Below are 21,403 nucleotides of genomic sequence, written 5' to 3'. Positions count from 1 at the left end.
TTAACATGACTTACCGCTACTGCTATTTACCATGGTCACTTGGCTAATGATGTGTCTGTCAGCTTTAACTGGAAAGTTACTATTTTCCCCTTCCATACTCTATCCTTTGGAAGTGAGTCACTCAGTCCTGCTTGCACTCAAAGGCAGGGTTGCCAGAAGTTGAAAGTTTTGAAAGGGCAGTTCCACCTGGGCTGGAGCACATGAGATACGTTGAGATTTCATTTCTTTATAGAGTAAAAGGTTGCAAACAGGAGAGATGAGTTAGGAGAGGAGGATGGGGAAACGAAGTAGCTTTCCAACTATTTACCAGACAAGGATTTCAATGGAACAATGATACTTTGATCAAAATGTCTTTTTCAGGATTTTCTAAGACTTCAGTAGTAAGGTAGTGTCTCCATTCTCTCCTTGATAATCACCCAAAGGAAACAAATATCATAAACTTCAACTTCAAAGAAGGTGAAGAAGTGTGAAACACAATCCACAACCCATGAAGCAGAGAACGCGAAGCGGGACGTGAGATCATCAGAGACTATGCCATCCTGGCAACTCTCAGGCCACTTCAGCAAGAGAAAGAAGTCAGACAAAATAATAAATTAGAAAACTAAATTTATCGGGGCACCTGGTTGGCTCAGTGGGTTAAGCTTCTGCCTTTGGCTCAGGTCATGATCTCAGTGTCCTAGGATCCAGTCCCACGTTGGGCTCTTTGCTCAGCAGGGAGCCTGCTCCCCACCCCCGGCCCCGCCTTCCTCTCTGCCTCCTTGTGATCTCTGTCAAATAAATAAATGAAATCTTAAAAAGAAAACTAAATTTATCAACATTAGACAAGAGGTAATAAAATTATCATCATTTACAGATATGGATGCTTTTAAGTAAAACCCAAGAAATACATGTAAGTGTTGCAAATAGTGAGAATTTAGTCATGTAGTTATGCTGGCTAATTTTAGGTGTCAACTTGTCTGGGCCAACGGATTTTCCCCTACCTGGTTAAACATTATTTTGGGGTGTATTCGTAAGGGTGGTTCATGAAGAGATTAGCATCGGAATTGGTGAAATGAGTGAAGGCGCTAGCCCTTCCCACTGTGCATGGGCCTCACCAGAACTGCTGAGGGCTTCCACAGAACAGGTGTAGGAAGGTTGAATCCCCTCTCTGACGAGAGTGGGGACAGAGACCTTCTGCCTTTTTCAGTTGTGGTTCTCAGGACTTCAGACCTAGACTAAAATCTGTGCTGTAGGCCCTCTTGCTCTCAGGCCTTGGGACTATATACCTCTAGCTTTGCTGGGTCTCTAGCATGCAGACAGCAGATTGTAGAACTTCCCAACCTCCAAAATTGTCAATACCTTATAACAAACATCTATATATTTCTCGAGAACCCTGATTAATGCAGTAGCTAAGCACAAAATCAGCATAAAATAATCTTATAATGAAAAGACTTCATTTCTAGACAACCAAACAGAAACAAACGATCGTATAGTGAAGTTAAAAAGGAATACCGTCCTAATAGATAGGAATACGGACATCACTAATACAAATCATCAACCTCAAAATACCAATTCTAAGTTCACTCTTGATTTAACACACGACCAATACTCACTAAAAAACAATTTCATGGGAGAGCCTAAAAAGCCTAATTCTAGTATTTATGTAGAAAAATAAATCCACAAAAAGGCAAAATTACAGGGATGGAAAATCTGTGAGTGGAAGGCAGGGGTTGGGTGGCGGAGCTGCTGACTACAGAGTGAATTTTGGCAGTGATGGAACTGGTGGTTGGAGATACAAGTCCAAGCGTTTGTCGAAACCATAGAAGTATACAAAAGAAGGGAGTTTTACTGTATGTAAATTAATCAATCAACTGGAAAAAGAAAACACACAGCAACAGCAAGAACATCATGAAAAGTAATGAAGGGAGACTAGTTCTACTGTATTGAAACATGGCACAGAGCTACCGTGGTCTCATCAGCGTGGTACTGGCGGACGAGCAGACTCATGCATGACACCAGCTGCAAAGTCTAGAAATGGGCCCAAGCAGTAAGGGGATTTAGTATGCAAGACTTGAAATCTAGAGAGAAAAGATACGAGTTTTATTTTTTTAATTATTATTTATTTATTTAACAGAGAGAGAGAGAGAGAGAGAGAGATCACAAGCAGGCAGAGAGGCAGGCAGAGAGAGAGGGGGAAGCAGGCTCCCACTGAGCAGAGAGCCCGAAGCAGGGTCCGATCCCAGGAACCTGGGATCATGACCTGAGCCGAAGGCAGAGGCTCAACCCACTGAGCCTCCCAGGCGCCCCTAATTTTTTTTTTTTTTTTTTTTAGTAAACTCTACATCCTATGTGGGGCTTGAACTCACAACATGAAGATCAAGAGTGACGCACTTTAGCCAGGGACCCCAAAAAGGAAGTTTTAAATACATAGTATTGGGTAACATTCTGGAAAAAAAAAAAAAAAAAAAGCTGGATCTCTCCACCTCCTATTTTCTATCAAAATAAATTCCAGATGGATACTAGTTGGATAGAAACTTCAAACATAAAACTTTAAAACCAATAGAAAAAAATGGGAGAATTCTTTTGTAATCACGGAATAAGAAAGACATTTGTTAGTACGACGCAAAATGTGTAGTCATAAAAGATAAGCTATACCAAAATTTAAAAAATTTCTACAACTATCGTTTGTTAAAAAAAAATGTCCATACTGCATAGACATATGTACAGACTAGCTCTGGAAAGACACACGTAATACTGCCCGCAGAGACTCTTTCTGGGGAAGGAGACTGGGGAGACTTACACTAGAACTCTGTGTTGTTTGCATGTAATTACATATTTCAAAAAAATATGAATAATTCTTGTGTTGTCTGCTCCTAACCATCAGCTTAAATAACTGAAAGCTTGCCATAAAAAAAACGTGCCTCACAAGAAACACCCAGTATAAATATCCAATTTAGAAACAACAGGTAACATACAGTTCCCAGTACAATGCCGGATATACAACACGTCCTCAAGTTATACAGGTTTGCTATTATTTGTCACCATCTTCCTACAACATTAATAATTATTTTGAAATACATCTTACTATTTTCAAAGTTGGGAATTCTGTAAATGGTATCACACTGCACACCGTGACAAAATGTTCCACTTTCCAAAAATAATTTCAGCGGGCCAACACTAAATTAATTGGAATCTTGAAATAACTGCCATTCAGGCCCTTCACCACCAAGTCAACTGCACTCTTTTCAACTCTTGAACATCCCCTTACTTTCCTCCATACTTTTGAAAAAACACCGTTTCTTTTACTGAGAGAACTTTCCCCATCTCTACTGAAATCATTCTCCCTAGCAAGACCAGCTCAGATCCTGCCGTCCACAAAGCCTGCAGACAGCTTTGTGGACAGTTACGTGATATACATACACAAAGAAAAGGGTAACAAAGATATAAAAAGACACAAAGGCAGAATGGACAATTTAAAAAGTTATTTATTAAACAAGTTAAACACAACTAAAAGTATATTTAAAGTCCAATATTACTGGATCCCTTTGAGACATCTATTCCAGAAGAAATACTTTGTCAAGCTAATGGTAAGAGAAATGATAAAAATAGAACAGGTATGAAAAACATTTTAAATAAACAAACAATAAAGCACATGGTAAATTCAGAAATAAAAACACACAAACTATTTAAGTATGAAACCAAAATATTTCATATATTTTTACATGTTTCTGGTATACTTACATGAGGGCTGACTTGTCTATCTCTGAGTTAGTAAACACCATATAAACACCTTTTTAAGGTATTGGACTTTGTGTTATATAGAAATAATTTTAGATTATGTGTCGGGTGTGTAAACTGTCCACATTTAACAAATATATTCTATATATGAACATATTCACTTATACTTAATGAAAAAAGAACTTAAAATTTAAACATCTTGATTTGAGAACTGTGGCTTTGAGAGTTCTATTAAATTCCAACATCATAATCCCCAAAAGCACTATCAAAAATGCTATCCAAAAAAATTTTATTTTAAAAAGAGCTGCTTCTAAAAATTTCAGTGTTTTAGGGCAAAAGAAAATATCATGTAATCTTGTTCACAAATTCTGATGTTTAGCCTCTATGGTTAACACAAAAAATACCATGTAATACAGAAGATTCCTATGGAAAAGCCTCAGTCTTTCTCAGTAGTTCCCAATAGTGTCATACAAGATTTCACTGGAAATAGTGGTTTCACCACAGATCTGGCAGTAGCTTGTTTAAAACATCACTTTGCCCCATAACATCCATCAAAGACTTTAAAACATAATTGATTTTGGCAGTACACATGAAGACCATGATGTGAATGGGAACTGCCAGTGGATATGAGGGCCTTTACGAAGTTTGGTGTGAGTGCGTGTGCATGTGTGTGTGGTCTAAGGAGGAAATGGTTGATTCAGAACTATAAAACATTCTTCTAATTAGATCTCAACTGCATAAATAACATAGAACTTACATAGATTCTGAATTTCTATGAGAAAGGCAACTATTTTTTTGTCTGTTTCCTTTTATCATTCTTTACAGAGAACAAAGCTTTAGTTACATATATTCTTCAGGACACGGAGACAAAGTGCCCTTTGTCCCCCTCTCAGTCTGAAAGAGAAGGAGAACGGACAGACCTGCCGCTGGCCGGGCTGGAGAAAGTGAAAGGTTCTTTGTCCTTCTCTTTACTCTCATGCTTATGCTTGTGCTTGTGCTTATGTTTGTGCTTCTTCTTCTTCTTCTTGTGCTCGTGGTGATGATGGTGGTGGTGGTCGCTGTGTTTGGAGGACGCAGTCTCCTTAGTAAGCACTGAAAGCGGAGCTGCTGCCACTGGGTGCATAGCCATCTCCAGAGGTGACTGTTCCTTCCCTTCAAGATTAAAGACACCCAAATGAATCCCGTTGATAACAAGGGAAGTGAAATGAAAGTAAGAGAGAGCTGACAGACAGTACAGAGAAGAGGGTCTCCCAAGTGCTTACCACATCCGTGAGAATTATTAGGAATGGGAGAAGTAGCTGAAGAAGATATCCGGTCAGTCACACATAGAGAAGTGTTCAGCATTGTGGCCAGGACACAGAATATTTCAATTCCTTACAGTTTATACCAATTACGATATACACCAGTGTGTTACCAAACCATATTTTAAAAGTTAGCACTTATGTTTTAAAGTACTATGAAATGATAAGAATGATTACATGTTTGTGTTTTAAGTTAAGACCCACATTCATCCTTCAACTGTAGCCCGTTTAACTACAGCTCGAGCCTAAGGTACTGGGCGGGAAATGGCAGTACTTTACTTCTGCCACCCGAAGACCCACTTACATACACACGGAAACATGTTACGCTAGTTACAGATAACAGTGCAGCAAAAATTACATTTGTTTAAGTTCCTGAAGGTAAGTTCTTGCGAATGGATAGGCAAAAGTGAACTCTTTAAGTAGGTTTAGCGCACTTAAGAAAACCAGAAAAGGCACTTAGTGTATAAAAGGAACATCTCTACTTAAAAAGACAAGAGTCGTGTCACACACACACACAAAAGAAACAAAGGAAGGAAGAGAGAAAGATGAGAGACAGGGAGACCTATGCTCTTGAACTGATTCTGCTGTTAACTTTCAGCATGCATCTTCTTTCTTTTTACCTCACCTAAAAAAAAAATAATCAAATGTTTTGGAAAGTTCTTTTCATTTAGTATTCTATCAGTCCAAGAATCTACAGCAGGAGTTCGTAGACTCTAGTGTACAACAATTTCTCGCTTCCTGCTCTGCTGCAATCCCGAGGAAGACTTCTCTCCATACGACTCTGGACTGAAGGCACTGCGGTACGGGTAGCCAGCAAAGGCAGGCCCAAGGATCATCTCGGACACCGGCCTTTCTCAATCCGGGTGGTCACCAAATCTCGTTGGCCTTCACGTACAAATACGCCATTCGCCTGCCCCTACGCTGTCTGTAACCATATGAATTCAAACCACCTCACCTCATCTGGATGACCGCCCCAGTCCCCTGTGAACTGGTTCCTCTGCCTGAAGTGTATCACACTCAAACCCGTATTTTGCACAGCTGCACCAAAGCTGATTTCGCCCCACAGGTGTTAGTCGGCAGTACCTGAAGACACTGTGTTCACACCTGAGGCAGGACTGCGGGCGGAAGTGACATGGGCCTCCAGTGGGTAGAGCCCAGGGATGCACAGGACATCACAACACGCACAGGACAGCTCCTACAACAACAAATTCTCGGGCCCAAAATGTTAATACTGTTTAAGCTGGAAGACCCTGCTGTGTAATGACCTTCCTAAACACAAAGCTATCCATAATTACCTGCTCAAAAACTCAGTCGATTTTAAAATCAACAACAACAAAAAGAACCACTCAGCTGGTTCTACTAACAGAATAAAAGCCAAACTCCTTGGACTTAAACACAACAGTTTCTGAAAATATAGGTTTTTATCCAAACTAGCTAAAAAACCAAGCTTTTCACTGAAATGGACTTTTAAAGTAAATTCTCAGCACTAATTTTGATCCAAACTAGCCCCAAACCATGGATCTTATCAAAACAGACATCACCGGGGCGCCTGGGTGGCTCGGTGGGTTGAGCCGCTGCCTTCGGCTCAGGTCATGGTCTCGGGGTCCTGGGATGGAGCCCCGAGTTGGGCTCTCTGCTCCGCAGGGAGCCTGCTTCCCCCTCTCTCTCTGCCTGCTGCTCTGCCTACTTGTGATCTCTCTCTCTCTCTCTGTGTCAAATAAATAAAATATAAAAAAAACAAAACAAAAACAAAAAAACCAGACATCACCACATAAGTTTCTTAAAAATCAGTCTCAGCACCAATTTTACTGACTACTTACAATCTGTCCTGAACCCACCATTCCAGCCTTATGTTCCCCTTTCCATGCACTTGAGGGTAGCCCTTCGTTAACCGTGAATTTGTAAATGCTGCTCCCTATGCTTGAAACGCCCTTCCCTTATTTGTATGACCCACAGATTCCCTTAACAAGTAACAGGAACTATACGGGGAACTGGGGAAAATAATGATAAACTGAACAGATCTCAGTCCTCCTGCCATTTACGAATGAGCTGACAAGAAACTGGGCAGGTACAACCAAGTAATAAAAAGATAAAACAGAGAGTGAACCAGTAGCACAACAGGAAAGTTAAATTAGTTGTGTGGGGATCAGAGGCAAACTTCTGCAAGGAAGTAATGTTTAAATGGTAACCTAAAGCAGACAAAAGGGATTTAAAAAAAAAAAAAAAAACTTCATGCTCTTTAATGATTTAAAACAACTCAAATGTCATTTCTTTAAGAAGTGTTCCCCAAACTGCCCAAATAGAATTCGTTCTTTCATATTCCCACAACATAACACAGAAAGGAAATTCTAGCACAGAGAACTCAAGTGACTTGTCCAAGGCAGCAAAGGCAGGTCTAAACCTGCCTCCAGCCTGCACGCTTCCCTCCCCCACACCCCCACCCTCCTCCCGCACTGCTGTGCAGGTGGCTGGCTGCCCAGCTTTTCCTTGGTGGGTCTCTTTCATTCCACTTCCAGCATCTTGAGAACAGGCAGATCTTTCATCCTTGTATCCCAATGTGTCACCCGGCGTCTAGCACCCCTCCATTTCACCTCCCCACCCCTGCCAAAGCTTGCTAAACAAATGAATTCATACAACAGAAATATCTAGTAGCTGTGTTTCTTTTAGAGAGGATGGCCGGTGAACTTAATCCAACAAAATGAAATGTGAAGGTCACTAATTTTGCAACGAGAGGGATAAAGCACAGAAACTATTAAAGACCATTCATTCACCTAGTACTGACAGACTACTATACTTCTTTTGTGTTGGGCACTGTGCCAACATTTCAGGACAAATGAATAAATCGAGATTCTTGTCCTCATGGATTCATATTTTACTACTACAAAATTATAGCTTTATATTCATGATACTTTGGTAAAGACATCACTAGTAATGATGCATGAGCTAATTACAGAGATTATTTACATACAGAGCAAGTTTAGATATCTGTATCTTTTGCAATAACTGGTAACCAAGAGAGTATTCAGAAAAATTTTGAGAGATATCAGCCAAATATGCCACCAAAAGTAAGATTTTAATTTAGATTTTAAATAAATTACACGAGTAGGTTTCCAAAATATGAGAAAATAAGTCCATACCTAACAGGATACAGAGCGAGGTGATAAGAAGAAGTGGTAAGAGACTTTAAAGTCTCATGAACAAATCCCTTCAGATCCTACCTCATAATTTAGTCAGTCTAAAACAACAGATTATGAGGGTTCCGATCGGCTGTCTGCACTATTAAGAGTCTGAGGTCCTCCTCTGCGCTGAGAGAAGTTTCATCATCCTAAACACCCGCCAAGCTACTTGGATTGCAGAAAAACCAGCAATTACGTTGGAAACTGTACTTCCTAGCAGAGGCAACTGCCAAAGAGACAACCGAGCGTACTTGGGTATATTCTTTTCCAAGGAATACTTATAATCACTTCAAAGTCCAATCTCTTGTCTAATGGCCTTACACTCAGTATCAAAGATACACTGAGGGGCGCCTGGGTGGCTCAGTCATTAACCGTCAGCCTTCGGCTCCTGTCAGGATCCCAGCGTCCTGGGATTGAGTCCCATATCAGGCTCCCTGCTTGGTGGGAAGCCTGCTTCTCCCTCTCCCATTCCCCCTGCTTGTACTCTGTCTCTCGCTGTGTCTCTCTGTCAAATAAATAAATAAAAACTTAAAAAAAAAAAGATACACTGATTGTATATCTTGCATGTCTCTTGATTTGTATTTAGTCTATTAATAAGACAATGGATTAACTTGATCCACAGATGAAGGTGTTAGGAACCAGGGTTCCCAGGACAAATGACTGATTTTTGGACTGGGCAGAATATTTACAAAATGAACCTGAAGTATCTGGTATAATGGCAAGGAAGTTAACATTCTTCTCAATAGACCCAAGAGTCAACTTCTAAGAGTTTTAACTGTCCAAAGATGAGAAAATTTGAATAATGATAAGAACAATAACTAAGGGACTGGAATTAATTAGCTCACCACTGGAGGATGTTAGTTAGCCAACTCCTTATTCGGGAAATTATTAAATAAAAAGAGAAGCCATTACCTTTCTCCCTCTGTACAATCGATACCACTGGGTAATAATAGATGAGGGGGGCTTCAGCTTTACAAAAATAAACCAGTTTATAAAAGTGGAAAGATGAATGAGAATAGCACCATCTTGCGAGGCACCCGGGTGGCTCAGTCCATTGACTGTCTGACTCTCTTGATTTTGGCCCAGGTCATGATCTCAGAGTCGTGAGACTGAGCCCTGCATCAGGTCCCATGATCAGCAGGGAGTGTGCTCTAGATTCTCTCTCTCCCTTTGTCCCTCTCCCTGCTCGCACATGCACACACTCTCTCTAAATAAATTAATAAAGTCTTAAAAAAAAAAAAAAGAATATCAGCATCTTGCAACCCGTAGTGAACCCTTAATATAGGGCTAAAACATCTAGGCCTTAAACGCCTTAGCGGCTAACCTCATAAAAGAGTCAATTCTTAATCACAGGAAACCAACTGAGGATTGCTGGAGGGGAGATGGGTGGAGGGACGGGTTAACTGGGGGAATGGGCATTAAGGAGGGCACATGATGGAATGAGCACTGGATGTTATATAAGAATGATGAATCACTGAACTCCACATCTGAAACTAATAATACATTATATGTTAATTAATTGAATTTAAGTTAAAAAATTAAAAATATGTAAAAATAAATAAAATCTAACTTCCACTATTTAAAAAAAAAAAAAAGTCAACCGGACATCAGATGTTACCAGATGGAAGAACATGACGCCATCTATAAACCTGAATACAATTAAGCTTCTATATCCAACTACAAATTTACAGGAAATAAAGAGGACTCTAACACGTTAATTATACCATGGTATAGAATTACCAAAACACAGACTTGAAAACTACAATCAAACCCTCGTTTCTTTAACAATTACAATTATAGAAGGGAAGAAAAGAGAGAAAAAGGTAAACTAGAACATTAAAACGATGTAAAGGACATAGCCAACTGCAATGTGAAGACATGTGGATAATGATTCAAAAAATAAAGTGTTAAAAATATCAGAATAATGGCGTAAGTCAACTGAAACTTATACAATGACTGGATATTTAAAAGTATGATAAAATTAATTTTTTAAAGTATAAGAATGTTACTGTGGTTATGACTTTATTTTTTTTTTAATTTATTTTTTTTATTTATTTGACAGACAGATCACAAGCAGGCAGAGAGGCAGACAGAGAGAGAGAGGAGGAAGAGGCAGGCTCCCTGCTGAGCAGAGAGCCCGATTTGGGACTCGATCCCAGAACCCCGGGATCATACCTGAGCCGAAGGCAGAGGCTTTAACCACTGAGCCACCCAGGCGCCCTGGTTATGACTTTAAAGTCCTCAACTTTTAGAGATCTATACTAAGCTGTTCATGAATAAAGTGATGATATGTGGGATCTGTTTTATGAGAGTGGAAATGGGTAAGGATATAGACGACACAAGACTGACATGAGCTGATCACTGTAGAAGCTGAGTAATAGATGGGGTTCATTACACTAGTCTGATGCCTTCACAGTTTTCCATAATAAAGTGTTTTTTTTTTTTAATTTAATTTATTTATTTGGCAGAGATCACAAGTAGGCAGAGAGGCAGGCGGGGGGGGGGGGCAGACTTCCCGCTGAGCAGAGATCCCGACTCGTGGCTCGATTCCAGGACCCTGGGATCATGACCTGAGCAGAAGGCAGAAGCTTAACCCACTGAGCCACCCAGGCGCCCCATAATAAAGTGTCTTTTAAAAAGGAGAAGTTAAGGCAGTTCAGTACTATCCATGAAAATGCTAAATGCCCATATTGTGTGATTTAGAACATTCACTTCTAGAAATCTATCCCACAACAAATGTGCTCATGCATATGTTCAAAGACACATACACAAAAATATTCGCTGGAATAGTGTCTATAACAGCAGAACATCTGATAAAACCTAATGTTACTCCATCACCACCACCACCCCTTAGCTCTTAAAGTTTTCACTTATTATAGACAATATATATTTCTATATACTGAGATTATTTGAGAGAGAAAACATGTACGTGTGCAGGGTGGGGGGAGGTGGTGCAGAGGGAAGGAGAGAGAAGTTCAAGCTAGACTCTCCGCTGAGCCTGACAACAAGGCAGGGCTCAACCTCATAACCCTGAGATCATGATCTGAGGTGAAATCAAGAGTCAGACCCACCGACTGAGCCACCCAGGACCCCCAACAAAATATATCTTTTTCTTTGTTTGCCTAATCTCTCTTTCCTGGATAATTTTACCAGGTCAAAGCCAAGGTGATAAGAAAGTACAAATTCCTTCCCATGTGGAACTGTATTAACAGCTGGATTTGGGACACATAGGAGTTGACTTTCACATTAGCATGAGGTCATGTTTAGAATCTCTACTGAGAAAAATGCATATATTACCATCCCTAAGACACATTTACAAACATAATTTCACACTATCATTTCAGGGGTTTATCAGATTCCTGGGAACTTGAGGCCCACCCAAGGTGAGGCAGCACTCATTTTAAGATTAAGAAAGTCCTTTCAGTGACCTGAAAGATATGTCTCTATGATAGATAGCACATATATCAAAAAAGGATATATATAATTCAGAATATATTTTCCTATTTCATGTTATACGAAAAGAAAAAACATATGCTCTTTTCTTTTTTTATAACAATCTCACTTTAATCAAATTTTTTTTTTTTTTACTTATTTGACAGAAAGAGACAGCGAGAAAGGGAACACAAGCAGGGGGAGTGGAGGAGGGAGAAGCAGGCTTCCTGCTGAGTGGGGAGCCCAATGTGGGGCTCTGTCCCAGGACCCTGGCCTTATGACCTGAGCCAAAGGCAGACACTTAACGATTAAGTCACCTAGGTGCCCACCAGTGCTCTGTTTTGTTGTTTTACCCAACATTAAATCTTTCCTAGAGATCTAGTAAAATGCACTATGGATAAGGATTTTAGCTGCAGTCAATTTAACAAATGCAAAATAAACCAAGGCAGTACTTAATACAGGGCTAATGTAGAAGCTTCTCAGCCCATCTGATTAAAGTGTTAATAAGAGTCAGTAACCTGCTAATTCTCTTAAATTCATTCACATTAGGTATATGTTTAAACTTAACACAAAACCTGCAGTTTTTATTAGGAAAAATATGAAGTCTAGTCTTTGGATTCTTTAGATCACTGTAAAAAATAAAGTGAGTAAATTTTAAAATTTAAGTTAAAAAACCCAAAGTCTGTTTTTCATATTAGAGTTTCAAAAGAAAGAACCAGTACTCTCAAGATATATACGTATCTTTTTTTGTGGGAAAGAGTTCATGCACTAGAAAAGTGCTTTTCTGACTTATGCTAGGTGTTACACAACACAGGAGTCCTAGCTAGGCAAAACTACAGGAACTCTTCTTCCTTTCTTCCCCACAGAAACCACTAGGGATTTCCCTCTGCCCCTGTGCCTGTCACTCCTCTGTGCTTCATCACCACAAGCCTCCCAGCAACTTGGAAGATAGATGGGCTGTGTGGGGCATCGCAGCTGCAGTGGTGGAGAAAACTTGGGAGGCTATAAGGCCTCCGTTACTTGCCTTAGGGAGTGGCTGGCCGGGGTTGGGGGGAGGTGATAGTAAAGGAAGGAAGGAAAATATCCCTGCCACTTCTCTTTTCTTACTCCCAAATGGCTTAACCTGTCACACATATCATCCCTAAAATATTCTTCTATCATAAGCAAGAAATGAGAAAACTGGAGGGAAAAAAAAACAAACCGGAAACTATGACCTCTCCACCACTTAAAAGTTTCCACCTCTTCTTTATTTTACCTACAGCCCCATTCGTTTTCTATCCTCCCCCTCCCCACGAGATGACATCTGCAACACATGCCAGTTCTCAATTATCATTGGTTTGTTGGCTCTAAGAGAGCCATCTCAGAATTCATCCCAGAGAAGCAGGGCGCCCAGTCTCAAAAGCCTTGGACCGAGGGAGACAGCATAAATGAGTAAGCACTATTCCAAGCACAACACAAAATGGAAGGCACATGCCAGCCTAAGAGGACCTCTCAGTTAACCCTTTTCCGAGAGAAGCTAGAAATCCAGATTTTTATGTGTAATCTCTTTTTAGTCAACCACTTCAAAAATTTTTCCAAGACTTCTATAGACCAAGTAAAAGATGCCCCAGTTGGGGGCGTCTGGGTGGCTCAGTCATTAGGCATCTGCCTTCAGGTCAGGTCATGGTCCCAGGGTCCTGGGATCAGGCCCGCGTCAGGCTCCCTGCTTTGCAGGAGGCCTGCTTCTCTCTCTCCCACTCCCCCTGCTTGTGTTCTCTCTTTCTCTGTCAAATAAACAAATAAAATCTTAAAAAAAAAAAAAAAAAAAAAAAGGTCCCTCAGTTGGATGTGCTGAGGGAGGTTCCAAATAAGGGTCATTTGTGAACTCTAATCTAGAATCCTCTAGAGAACGAAGAGAGGTCACTGCTTCCCTTACTTAAACTGGTTCTACGCCTCCTCTTCTCAGCCCTCCACACCAGACTAGCTACCACTGCAAGGCACCCTGGCTCCTTCTGGGATGCAGGCAGAGAGGAAGTTCCTGTTTTACTGCCAACTTTGAGTTGGGCTGAAGTTGTGCTTCTAACATCCCAAAAGATGGAGCTCTAAGTGCCCCTTCTATCAAAACCATTGTTACACACAGTGCCTAAGTCTGACTTTTATTCTTCATGTATGGTGTAAGTTAAAAGGGATTTTTAACTTTGTAGGCTGGTTTGGGAGTTACCTATCAAATGTAACAATGTGTCTATGGGAAAACCACACTTAAAATTCCAAAATAAATACATGTACAGATAATCTTCAGGAACGCTACCATTTGTAAAATGAAGGTTTTCTAAATTCTCATAATATCACTATTGAACTTCAAGACTTGCTCACTGGCCACAGGGTACCAAATAGCCTAAACACATTTAAAGAAAATTACAAAAGCACATTAAAAATATATTCACAATTAAGGTTTACAGATCAGTCCAAATAAGATACTGGTATACGTGTTGCCTCATGTCATAAAAGGGTCCTAGCAACCAAAGTTAACATTCCTATTTCCCAGCATTAGCCCTACGTATCCTCTTCCTAATCTTCCCACATGATGTCATGAGAACTACAAGACCTAGTAAAGTGAGATTCCACAAAAAAGTAAAGATGGGTTTTTTAAAGCGATATGACACTATGATACAAAGGCACAGCAGTTGGCAAAAAAAGGTGTTAGTGTGCCACATCACAAAGAAAAACCAAACATACTCAGATTCTTCTCTGGAATAGGAATTCATGCAACAGGCAGAAGCATCACTCTCAAACTATATCAAGAGGTCTGAAACACCCTGAGCTCTAATGTTATTAAAAATGTGGGAAATTTTTCATGTTTAGTAAAATTTTAATAAGTATAATGGTAATAAAGCAAAATTAACCAAAAATTAACCAAAATCAAAAATAAAACCAAGAGAATACAAAATTGCCAAGGCCAAAAAATGTCAAAATTCACTTATCAAAGGAAGGGATAAGGTCTCCAGCTGATTTCCTTCTGAAATAAACTCTGTATGAATCTATTTGAGTAAACGCATAGAGCAGCACACAGAGAGATATAAGAAAGCAACCGTCTGGGATCTCAATACCAGAATATTCTGAGATGTTGCTTTGGTTTGAATTAATCACAGTTGATACTTCAGCTCCTCAAATCAATAAACAGTTATTCTTTTGTTTGTATTATAAAAACATGTTTATGTAAGTAAAATCCATCTGTTAGAATCTTAAAATCTGACTAATGACTTTTGGAAAAACTATTCTTTAAAAATAATTTTGCTTACGTATCCTGGTTTTCACTCCCTGTTCCTCCAAAAATTGAGCACTGAATGCTTACTCATTATCTAGATTACAATCTCTCTTTTTTTTTTTTTTTTTGGTAAGCAACTAAGAACATAGTAGCGGAAGACAATGTAAAATAGAACAGGTAAGAAACACATCTGAACTGAATTATTTTTCATAAACTTAAACCCAATTAGTATTTAGTAACAGAAAAGACAGGACATCCTAGTTTTATAGTATGGCATCTAGTCTTCAGGACTGACTATGGAAGAACAATTGTAAAATATTCAGGGGGAGAGGAAAGGAGAAATAAGTGGATGACTTTCGCATTTTTCAAAAGTATGTGAAAGGTGCAGATCTGATGGTGTCTACTGACGCTGGCATTTTTAATGTTATAATATTCTAAGAAAAATCACTGCAAAAAAAGAGCAATAATGGGTATTTTTAAATGGTATAATGAGGGATGATTTTTTTTTTTCTCCTTTCAACTCTTTTCTCACTTCCAAGTTTTATATAATAGGAATGCACTATTTTCAAATAGTAAAAAGTCTAGTCTAAAATATTCTTAGGGGCGCCTGGGTGGCTCAGTTGGTTTAATGTCCAACTCAGCTTAGGTCTTGATCTCAGGGTCGTGAGTTCAAGCCCCACGCTGGGCTCCAAGCTGGGTCCAGAGCCTACTTAAAACTAAATAAATAAAATATTCTTTATGTTAGATAAAAGAAAGTCAATGTGTTGCAAGAAAAGCAAGTCCCTAGATCTGTATTTTTCATGTATTTTTTTAAGTTGATAAACTCTGTAAAGTTTGTAGCTTTGTTCTTGAGCAAAATAATAATACTAATAATAATTTCACCTGTTCCCTTCCGTGCAAGTTCCATACTCCACTGGGGTTTTGTGGTGGGTGTGCCATCGCAGCCTGATGAGTGTTGGGGTATTAAAGCAGATCGGGAGCTGGCTGGCCGGTATTTAGAGAGCCCTAGAACGCCAAGGAAGAGGGAAAAGAGGTATTTATTTCTTGGTTTACTAAAAGAAGAAAAAAGCTTGACCTGTTTTTATCAGTTAACCCTAAAAGCAGAAGCAGTTCAATAGTAGAATTCTAATAATAAAAGAACACTCCTAACTACTAAAGATCCCATTTGATTTTAATCCTTTGTCATGGTTCCTATATGCTTAAGTCTAAGAATAACACATACTCAAGAAAGACAGTGAAGTGTGACTGGCCTGCTAAATACATAAAGTGGATTCTATATTCGAGGTGGAAACCGTATTTTATATCACGTGTGTGGAATTTTGCATATAGTCAAGTTTCTTTGCTCCCCTGAAAATTTGCTGATAAATTCTATTGTAATATTTACTCAACAAAAAGGTAAAAATAATCTAGGGGTTACAGAAGACATTTCAAACAGGAAATGTTTTAATGGCATGATGTGGACAGCACTGGAGGAGCTATCAGGAGACCTTGGCTCTGATTCCAAATTATCAACAAATTAGATAATCCAGGTGAGACATTATGTCATCGTGTCTCAAATCCTTCATTTGTCACTTGGAAAAGTTCTAAGGTCAGTCTAGACCTGAGCTGGCTATGAGTCTAGACCTCAGCTGACACCTGAGTGCGTCATTTAGGGCAAGTGACCTAATACTTCTCTCTTAAGTTTACTTATCTATAAAATGGATTGAACAGATAAATAGTTGTTAATATCTCTTAAATCAGAAAAGTCTAAGAATTCATGACCTTTCAGTTTTCAAATGTATCTCAGGCTCATATTCTACCTGAAGTCAGTTCTCAAATTCTATTAGCTTATCTCAGATCACTAAATAGTGAAAAATAATTTATGTCTCAAAACTAAAATTTAATAAAAAGCAGACCAAGGTAGGTAAGGAGGCCTTTGCACAAATATAGCAAGTTTCAAAGAAAGGAAGAAAAACAAGAAGAAAAAAGAAAAAATATCATTCAAACATAAAGGTCATAAAAAGATAACCAGTATGGAGTATAAATAAATACTCCCTTTTTTTCCAATAAAAAGAAAACAGGAACAGTACCCAGAAAAAAAAGAAAAGAAAAGAAAAATACTAATATTTCCAATAAAAAAATGCATTATAAAGTAAACTTGAGGGTGCCTGGCTGGCTCAGTCAATAAAGCATGTGACTCTTGATCTTGGCATCACTGAGTTCAAGCCCACGTTGGGCCTAGAGATTATTTAAAAAAAAAAAGTAAACTAAACTTGATTTATCATTTGTAATTAATTAACAAGTATCTTTTAAGTTATTACAGTGGTAACAAAACAGTACTATGCATACAAAAATTATAAAGGATAAATAAATGAAAATTAATAAATTCCATCTTACATATCAACATGGATGACTTTAGAAGCATAATGTTGACTGAAAAATGTTAAGCCACATTGGTATCATACCATTTTCATAAAATTAAAAAAACAAGCGCAAGGAAATCCTGTATTTATGTGGCATACTATAAAGAAAAGCAATAGAATGATTAAGAAAAAGTAAAAAAGGAAACTGAAGATAGTCTTTACTTCTAGTGCAAAAGCAGGTGAACAGAACCAGAAAGAGGCACAGAGGGAATGACCCTGGCATGGAACCCAAGACGCAGGTTAGAGTGGAGAGTAGGTTCACCGGTATTTGTTTTATTACTGTATTTCATAGCTTACATGCAAGTTACATCAATGCTTTATCCCTGAAAGTTATAAAATGATGATAACATAAACTAGGTATTTACTCTTCAAAAAGCATTATGGCCCAATATATCAAGAACTGTGAAAATCTTCTGAAGGTAAGTATCTCACAATACAGTTAAAACTAATCTTTTCACCAATAATATATTTTGGGAAATTTACCTAAAGAATATAAAGAAACAAAAGCTTTTGTATGAAGATATTCAGTGCAGAATTACCTATAATAAAAAAAATACTTGAAACTAGGCCTAAACACCTACCAACACAGAAAAATAAGGTACATTATAGTCTATCAACTCAATATTGTCTCAGGTACTATTTTCAAAAGGAAAGATTATGATTTTTGAGAAATGCATGCAAAAATCTCTAGGCAGGCAAAAAGAGAAAGCTGTGTTATGGGAGGCATTGCTTCAGTCAAAGTTTAAAATTATGATTACGTTATTAAAAAGAAAACAGATCTGGTATTTGATTTTGAAGTTAAGTCAACTACAAAAAAAAAAAAAAAAAAGGTTGGGAGGGAACCCTTAAAGCTACTGGTAGAATTGTTGAATGAATTTTTTAAAAAAATACAAATCCAGGAGGAGTCAAGATGGCGGAGAAGTAGCAGGCTGAGACTACATCAGGTAGCAGTAGATCCGCTAGATAGCTTCTCAATTCATTGCGAACACCTACAAATCCAACAGGAGACCGAAGAGAAGAACAGCAACAATTCTAGAAACACAAGATCGACCACTTTCTGAAAGGTAGGACCCACAGAGAAGTGATTCCAAAGCGATGGGAAGATAGACCGCAGGGGGTGGGGCTGGCTCCCAGCGAGCGGCGGAGCAACGGAGCACAAAATCAGGACTTTTAAAAGTCTGCTCTGTTGAGGGACATCGCTCCGGAGGCTAAACTGGGGTGAAGCCCACGCTGGGTCACAGAAGGATCGGGGCTGTCTGAGTGTGGCAGAGCTCGCAGGAATTAGAGCAGGGAAGCCCGCTACAAAGACAGAGCCGAGGAGTGAGCTCTCAGCTCGGGTTACCTTGAAGCAGGCGCAGGCTGGGTGAGCTCGGAGCACGGCCAGAGGCCAGGGACACGGGAGTGATTGAGCGTTTGTCTCTGAGGGTGCAATGAGGAGTGGGGCCCCCGAGCTCTCAGCTCCTCCGGGCCGGAGATTAGGAGGCTGCCATTTTCATTCCCGTCCTCCGGAACTCTACGGAAAGCGTTCAGGGAACAAAAGCTAACCAGAGCGGATTACTCAGCCCAGCCCCTGGTTAGGGTGGGGCAATTCCACCTCGGGGAAAGACACTTGAGAATCACTACAACAGGCTCCTGCCCCAGAAGATCATCAAGAAATCCAGCCAAGACCAAGTTCTTGTACCAAGGAGAACAGCAGAATTCCAGAGGAGGAGAAAGCAAAGCATGGAATTCATGGCTTTCTCCCCATGATTCCTTAGTCTTGCAGTTAATTTAATTTTTTTAAATTTTTTTCTTCTTCTAAATTTTTTTTAACTTTTACCCTTTCCTCTTTTAACATTTTTTAACTAGTTTATCTTAACAATACCTTTCATTAAAAAAAATAATAATAATCTTTTGAACCTTCATTATTATAGTCATATTTTATCCTTCATTGTATCTAACTTTATTTTTTGTATACACATAGGGTTTTTTCTTCTAAAAAATTTGGGGTACAACTTCTTCTAATAGATCAAAATATGCCCTAAATCTAGCTCCAGGCTTGTTCTAGTCTCCAGCCCAAGCAAAATCTCTCCACTTTCATTTTCTTTATTCTCCCAACCATCTTACTTTATCAACTCCTTTTTCAGAAATTAAAAAAAAAATTTTTTTTTTCATCTTTATAGGCATATTCCATCCCTTCATTGTGTTTACCCTTATATATGTTTCTCATTCTTTAAAATTTTGGGAGGTAGTTTCTTCTAAGAGACCGAAATACTCCCCAAATTAAGTGGGTGACCCTGTTCTAGTCACCAGTCTAATATATATTTTTTTTCTTTTTAATATATTTTTAAAATTTGTTTTCTTTTCTTTTCTTTTTTTTTTTTTTTAATTTTTTCTTTTCCTTAACTTCTTTTTATCCCCTTTCTCCCCCCCATGATTTGGGGTCTCTTCTGATTTGGCTAAAGCGCATTTTCCTGAGGTCTTTGCCACCCTTTTAGCATTTTATTTGCTCCTTCATATATTCTTATCTGGACAAAATGACAAGGTGGAAAAAACTCACCACAAAAAAAAGAACAAGAGGCAATACCAAAGGCTAGGGACCTAATCAATACAGACATTGGTAATATGTCAGATCTAGAGTTCAGAATGACGATCCTCAAGGTTCTAGCTGGGCTCGAAAAAGGCAAGGAAGATATTAGAGAAACCCTCTCTGGAGAGATAAAAGCCCTTTCTGGAGAAATAAAAGAACTAAAATCTAACCAAGTTGAAATCAAAAAAGCTATTAATGAGGTGCAATCAAAAATGGAGGCTCTCACTGCTAGGATAAATGAGGCAGAAGAAAGAATTAGTGATATAGAAGACCAAATGACAGAGAATAAAGAAGCTGAGCAAAAGAGAGACAAACATATACTGGACCACAAGGGGAGAATTCGAGAGATAAGTGACACCATAAGACGAAAGAACATTAGAATAATTGGGATTCCAGAAGAAGAAGAAAGAGAGAGGGGAGCAGAAGGTATATTGGAGAGAATTATTGTAGAGAATTTCCCTAATATGGCAAAAGGAACAAGCATCAAAATCCAGGAAGTTCAGAGAACCCCCCCTCAAAATCAATAAGAACAGGTCCACACCGCATCACCTAATAGTAAAATTTACAAGTCTTAGCGACAAAGAGAAAATCCTGAAAGCAGCCCGGGAAAAGAAGTCTGTAACATACAATGGTAAAAATATTAGATTGGCAGCAGACTTATCTACAGAGACCTGGCAGGCCAGAAAGAACTGGCATGATATATTCAGAATACTATATCCAGCTAGGCTATCATTGAAAACAGAAGGAGAGATAAAAAGCTTCCAGGACAAACAAAAACTGAAAGAATTTGCAAACACCAAACCAGCTCTACAGGAAATATTGAAAGGGGTCCTCTAAGCAAAGAGAGAGCCTAAAAGAAGTAGATCAGAAAGGAACAGACAATATACAGTAACAGTCACCTTACAGGCAATACAATGGCACTAAACTCATATCTCTCAATAGTTACCCTGAATGTTAATGGGCTAAATGCCCCAATCAAAAGACACAGGGTGTCAGAATGGATAAAAAACCAAAACCCATCAATATGCTGCCTACAAGAAACTCATTTTAGACCCAAAGACACCTCCAGATTTAAAGTGAGGGGCTGGAAAACAATTTACCTGCTAATGGACATCAGAAGAAGGCTGCGGTGGCAATCCTTATATCAGATCAATTAGACTTTAAGCCAAAGACTATAACAAGAGATGAGGAAGGACACTATATCATACTCAAAGGGTCTGTACAACAAGAAGATCTAACAATTTTAAATATCTATGCCCTGAACGTGGGAGCAACGAACTATATAAACCGATTAATAACAAAATCAAAGAAACACATCGACAATAATACAATAATAGTAGGGGACTTTAACACTCCCCTCACTGAAATGGACAGATCGTCCAAGCAAAAGATCAACAAGGAAATAAAGGCCTTAAATGACACACTGGACCAGATGGACATCACAGATATATTCAGAACATTTCATCCCAAAGCAACAGAATACACATTCTTCTCTAGTGCACATGGGACATTCTCCAGAATAGATCACATCCTGGGTCACAAATCAGGTCTCAACCGGTAAC

At 38.9% G+C, this 21,403-nt stretch overlaps 1 protein-coding gene across 2 annotated transcripts in view; it reads right to left on the bottom strand.

The window, feature by feature from the left end:
• Positions 1–3,448: 3,448 nt before the first annotated feature.
• Positions 3,449–21,403, bottom strand: part of LOC111146579 (TATA-box binding protein associated factor 2) — a 91,881-nt gene continuing 73,926 nt past the window's right edge. For both annotated transcript variants that reach the window (XM_022502190.1, XM_022502191.1), the window contains 2 exons: positions 15,753–15,875; positions 3,449–4,869 (listed from right to left, as the gene is read on the bottom strand). In XM_022502190.1, the coding sequence (XP_022357898.1) occupies positions 4,607–4,869; positions 15,753–15,875 (386 nt within the window). In that variant the 3' untranslated portion in view covers positions 3,449–4,606. The remainder of the gene's footprint in view (positions 4,870–15,752; positions 15,876–21,403) is intronic.

This window comes from Enhydra lutris, unplaced genomic scaffold (genome assembly GCF_002288905.1).
Source record: "Enhydra lutris kenyoni isolate GAN:26980312 unplaced genomic scaffold, ASM228890v2 scaffoldscaffold14, whole genome shotgun sequence".
NCBI lineage: Eukaryota > Metazoa > Chordata > Mammalia > Carnivora > Mustelidae > Enhydra > Enhydra lutris.
This window is presented reverse-complemented; position numbering and strand designations above follow the sequence as displayed.